The following is a 5938-nucleotide window of genomic DNA, read 5'->3' as shown; positions in this document are numbered from 1 at the left end:
TAGAGACTTTTATTTACAGTACTTTATTTATAAATGTGCTGTTCCCCCAGCAGACACCAGGGGGCGCCAGAGGATTGAATAATGAAATCTGATGCAGAGCTCAGAGGTAAAGGAAGCTTTTTCATTATTTACCTATGGACAGAAACTTCACCTGATTTCTGAGTTTGGAAAATAACCGTTGGAACACAAAATACTGAGCCTGGACCCACAACATTTTTAATTGTTCTTACTTTTTTCACTGCCTGTTGTTATCCTGACTTGTGCATTTTTTTTAAAATAATTATATTAATTATTCTGTTTTTTTAATAGTTTTTTTATGGATTTTAAATGTGTTTTTTTATTTAAAATATGTTATTATATTGTTTAAAATATTTGTATTTAATGTTCTTTAAAATATTTGGCTCCATCCATTTTATTTAGCTTTTTAAAACATTTTCTATATAGATTTCGACATAATGTAGAATTGAATTAAGGATGTTTTAACCAAAAGAAAGGTGGTTGTAACATCAGACATGTGAGACTGAGTTGATTTCATGTTAAATCCAACAGTTTTCAGCAGCAGCAGCTTCTAGAAGTTTCACCCTCGAGTTCAGACTGGGTTCAAAATGTGCAGCTCGTGTAAACGCTGACATTTAGAGCCTGTTTCTGCCTGTTCCAGGATCAGTGAGTTCTCTGCACGATGTGTTTGGCACCGACACAAGATGACCCAATCTGGAGACAATACTGGACTAAAGTAGGACGGAGGCGTCAGGAATATTAAACTCTGCCTCCTGTTTTCAGCACAACAACAACAACAACAACAACAACAACAACAACAAAAACAACACTCACAAACGAATCAGCTGCTCACACGGTGACAGTCGATCAATGCTCAATGGATAATTAGGAACAGGTCAAATGATCTTGTTTGTATCTGGGAGCAGTGAAAGGTTTTAAATCCCATTTACTGATCAGCATGCAAGTCAGATATAATCCCATTATGTACGGAACATTAATGACTTTCCCTGAGATTTAATTTGTACATTTACGAGCAAAAACACAACTTTAAGGTGAAAAAGGTTCAATATCCTCTGAGATAATAAATCCAACAACAAACTGAAATAACTAAAAGATGAAATTTGAAAATGTACAGGAAAAAAAAGTTATTATTGTCTCCAATGTAAGTGGTTAGCAGGGTGCAACTGCTCAACGTGAAAAGAGAGAGCTTTTATACAGTTACAAAGAATACATGCTTAGTCAGGAGATAACTGACCCCTGACCCTATCAGAGTAATAGACCCATGATCAGACCACTGATCACCCACTGTGTGGTCACCTGGCACCTTGTGACTGATCACCTGAGTGCTGAGATCTACTGTCTCTTGAGTCTTGACGTGTAAGGCTTACAGAATATTATTATTTAAATGTTAAATCAAATCAAAACATTCAATTCTCTGATAATTATAATTCCCAAGACCCACCCTAACCCTCAGGCAGTCCAATGAGATGCCCAACATTCCTTCATGCCTCAATTCAACCACTGAAAACATGAATTAGAAAGATTAATATCTGTTTCCTTGGAATCCAGGTACATCTTGTGCAGGAGGGGGAGTTCTTTGTATGTGTGTGTGTGTGTGTGTGTGTGTGTGTGTGTGTGTGTGTGTGTGTGTGTGTGTGTGTGTGTGTGTGTGTGTGTGTGTGTGTGTGTGTGTGTGTGTGTGTGTGTCTTTGTGTGTGTGTGTGTGTGTGTGTTGTGTGTGTGTGTGTGTGTGTGTGTGTGTGTGTGTGTGTGTGTGGGTGTCTCTTTGTGTGTGTGTGTGTGTGTGTGTGTGTGTGTGTGTGTGTGTGTGTGTGTGTGTGTGTGTGTGTGTGTGTGTGTGTGTTATACATTCCTGTTTTGTTACTTCTTGCACCACAATTCGTTCTCAATGTTGTTCCAATGAAACTGTCACCCTGTCAGGTGCGTGACTTCAGAACTGATGAAAACACTCACACCCATGAACACACTCGGGGACTCTTTTGTCTTTGGGCATTGTGTTGGTATGCATTCAGAATCATTTTCTTTGGAATATGATGTGTCTTTCTTTAATGCAGTAACCCACAACGAGCACCTACATCTCAGAGCTTGATGTGTCCCTGAATGCAGCTGAGGAGCAAATGCTCCAATCACATGGCTTCAACAAAATCAATGTCAATCTGAACAAAGGAGGAAATGCCATCTATCTTTGGTACAAACGTGGGTCAGAATAGCCCTAAAGAAACAACCCACTCGGTGGTACCGAGAGTCATGTATCTGAACCAATTAAAGAATGACTTATGGGTTGAACTCAAATTCAACTTAACATTAAAACTAAAGTCAGTCAAAATTGGACGTGCACGGATCAGAATCTAAGCAATACACCATTTCCCCAGCTCTGTAATGAAAAGGATATCAAGATCAGGTACATGACGGGAGAGTTAAAACACCCAACATGCACACTTATCTTATTCTAGTAGAGATTAGAGGACAGGTCTAATGTCGTGAACAAATATATCAAGTCAAAGTTATTTATTTTATCTTGTTTTCTTGTTGGGCTGAAAAGCAAACTGCCTGCAGTTTCAAGCTTTAACATAATGAATTGTGCTACTTTTAAAGCAAGCAACGATGTTTTCAAATCTGTAATCAAAGAGGTCCGCAAAAACGCTATCGACCAATCAGATTGCTTGATTTGACTTGTCAGTTTTATAAATATATTTAAATTTCTTCCGTTACGAAACAAACTTACAAATCATAAAATGGAAACATTTAAGATTAACTTCGACCTCCGGGGGGGTCTTACTATAGTATGGAGGAGTGGATTGAGCAGTGCCTATCAACAGGGGAAAAAAGCGCCTAAACTACGACATGCAGAACTACGTGAAGAGCAGGTAGACCAACTGGAAAAGTAGCACCATTCAAAAGCTTTCTGATGCGGGTCTTGAAACAAAGCAGAGAAATTATGACCGTTCGTGGCCACAGGTGCGAAAGCTCTCTCCAGAGCTACTGGAAGCCCAATCTCGGGGACCGGAGAAAGTGGAGCAATATTCTCGCCACGCCAAGCAACAGCCTCGAACAACCTCAACCTATACAAGTGACCACGTAAGCCATGCTACTGATGCTGGACAGTTTTTCAGTGGATGCACAATAAACAGCAACATACACATTAATGTAAATAAACAGCCAAATAATGGATCAACGCTCTCTGTCTAATATGTGCGCTTGCTGTTAGTGTTGTTGCATAGCAACCACCTTGCACTATGTTTTGTGCAGAAGGCAACGGAGGCGCTATTTTATTTTGAACATCATTATTTACTGATAAAAACTATTTAAATTAGAGTGTGTATTTTTCTTTCATATTGCCACACTTGGTAACCGTTTTATAAAAGCAATAGCTCACTTCAGGCCGTGATATAGGCCTATGCTCATTATATCACAGCTAAAGGGGTTGTCGACCCTCCGCTTCGCGTCGGGCCGAACCACGCCCCTTAGCTGTGATATAATGAGCATATACCACGGCCTGTCGTGAGCTATTGCTTAATGATGTACCCCATTTCATTTAATAATGAATCTTGAATTACTAATAACTCTAAAGAAGCCAACAATATACAATGTGGATAAAAGTGAACACTTATCCACAGTGTGTGTGTGTGTGTGTGTGTGTGTGTGTGTGTGTGTGTGTGTGTGTGTGTGTGTGTGTGTGTGTGTGTGTGTGTGTGTGTGTGTGTGTGAGTGTGTGTGTGTGTGTGTGTGTGTGTGTGTGTGTGTGTGTGTGTGTGTGTGTGTGTGTGTGTGTGTGTGTGTGTGTGTGTGTGTGTGTGTGTGTGTTGTACATTCCTGTTTTGTTTACTTCTTGCAATTCGTTCTCAATGTTGTTCCAATTAAACTGTCACCCTGTCAGGTGTGTGACTTCCACAGAACTGATGAAAACACTCACACCCATAAACACACTTGGGGACTCTTTTGTCTTTGGGATTGTTTTGGCATTCAGAATCATTTTCTTTGGAAAATCCTCCTCCCAGGTAACGATTGCACAATGACCCACAGCATCTCAGTTCTCTATATATATGCAGCTGACCTGTGGTCAGTACAACAGACTTCAGCACACCAGTTGACTTCTTACTGCCTATCATTCACTCTCAGCACACACGTAAGTGTTCAACAAGCTCTTGTTTTCTTGCTGTAATACCTTTTTTGTATTTCACAAACATTGTAATCAATACTTTTCAGAACTCTGTGCAGTATACATTTGATTTGAACTTGTTTTAGATGTCTTAGTTGTTTTCAAAATGTAACTCCTGATGGTTGAAGGATGATATTCTAGCTCAGCTGAAAAGTCAGATGTATTCAGTTAACTACAATTGTGATTATTCATGATGTGTCTTTCTTTAATGCAGGAACTCACAATGAGCAGCTACATCTCAGAGCTTCAAGTGTCCCTGAATGCAGATCAGGAGCTAAACCTTACAAAAAGAGGCTTCCAGATTGTCGATGGCAATCTGAACCAAGGAACAGGAGGAAATGACATCAAGCTTTGGTACAAACGTGGATCAGTGCCTATCACCAAGGTTCAAGTGTCCTTCAACCATGATATGGCTGTTGGTTTGACCAAAGCAGGGTACACAAAGATCTACACAGATCTCAATGCTGGAGCAGGAATTTGTACTGATTACCTCTACCTTTGGTTCTTCCAAGGGTCCGGAGAGTTTGATACTCCCATAGTGGACCTTAGTGTCACTACAGATGCAGCCAATGAAACTGAAAAGTTTGCAAGTGGTTGGGAGAGAGTGGCCTTGGATCTGAACCGCGATTCTAATGGGAACTTGATCCACTTGTGGCTGAAGAGAGAAAAGAAAACCTACATCTGTGACGTCACTGCCACTGATTCCTACGGATCTGACATGGAGCTCTTTGAGGGGGGCTACATCCGTGTGGATGAAACTACTAACAGAGATGCAGGAGGAGCCTATGTCTTCATCTGGTTCCGTCAGACCACCGACCCCGAGAAGGCACTCAAAGAAATACAAGTCTCCATCACTGATGCTCAGTTTCTGAACTATGAGCAGCAAGATTACCAGCAAGTGGGTGTTGACCTGAACAAAGGGACCGGAGGGAACAAAGTGTTCCTCTGGCACAAGAAAAAATCCAGCCCAATAAAGTCCATCGGCCTGCTTCTCAACAAAGATGTGGTTAAAGAAAATCTGGAGGCTGGTATCAGTGTTATCCTGAAAAATCTCAACGAGGGCAACCAGGGCAGGGTGGAGCACCTGTATGTCTATCAGTGAAGTCAGAGCTGAGAGTTCTCAACACTCACTGAAGTGGAACGCATCTTACCATTTTGTTAAATCATTCGGTGATGGCCACTTTCTTTCCTTTTTAAATCAGTGCTAGTAGTAATAATAGAAAGTATTAATAGTTAATGCGTTCTTATGTTAATCTCCCTGTCAACGAAATCAAACTATTCCAAATGTCTGTTTTTCAAATATAATCTGAACGAATGACTAAATGTTTCACTTATTCTGCACATGTCTGCTCTCAATAAAGAAACCTTTGCATGTGAAATGTGTTTGTTTGCTTAATCTTATTCCCATCAATGTTATCATTCCAACCAATCAGGGCCCACGTTAAACAATTGACCTAAAGTGTGATGTTTAGCTTTATAGAGACTAAGAGCAACCGCAGGACGTATAAAGAGGATACGGTACAAGTCCAGAAGTCATCGTTAAAAAAGCAACAAGCAACAACTCAAGTGAAGTCTGAAGGCACGGCATGCTTACCTTGGTTTTGGAGATGTATGAGCCAACACTGTAATATAAACCAACACAACTCACAAAATAACTTGGTGCAGTTACATTAGAATCATCAGTAGTTTCAAACTGAATTCAATAAAAGGCAACATTTACTCAATAATTCACTCTTCAATTCCTGCATGGGATCATTGTCA

At 40.2% G+C, this 5938-nt stretch overlaps 1 protein-coding gene across 1 annotated transcript; it reads left to right on the top strand.

Annotated features, from left to right (window-relative positions):
- The first annotated feature begins 746 nt into the window (after positions 1 to 746).
- Positions 747 to 5556, top strand: LOC307024828 (uncharacterized protein). The gene is made up of 3 exons (XM_079659253.1): positions 747 to 853; positions 4017 to 4144; positions 4392 to 5556. Exons 2-3 carry the CDS (start codon positions 4031 to 4033, stop codon positions 5277 to 5279), a joined length of 1002 nt encoding a protein of 333 aa, XP_079515379.1. The 5' UTR covers positions 747 to 853; positions 4017 to 4030; the 3' UTR covers positions 5280 to 5556.
- The last annotated feature ends 382 nt before the right edge of the window (positions 5557 to 5938 follow it).

This window comes from Notothenia rossii (genome assembly GCF_949606895.1).
Source record: "Notothenia rossii genome assembly, chromosome: 11".
Classification (NCBI taxonomy): domain Eukaryota; kingdom Metazoa; phylum Chordata; class Actinopteri; order Perciformes; family Nototheniidae; genus Notothenia; species Notothenia rossii.
Note: the sequence above shows the minus strand (reverse complement) of the source record. Positions and strands in the feature narration are given on the sequence as shown.

What these genes read in the sequence shown, in the direction of transcription:
- LOC307024828 (XM_079659253.1), top strand. Translation starts at nt 4,031, where the DNA reads ATGACCCACAGCATCTCAGTTCTCTATATATATGCAGCTGACCTGTGG. An exon ending in CATTCACTCTCAGCACACAC is followed by an intron (nt 4,145 to 4,391) that starts GTAAGTGTTCAA and finishes TCTTTAATGCAG; the next exon opens with GAACTCACAATGAGCAGCTA.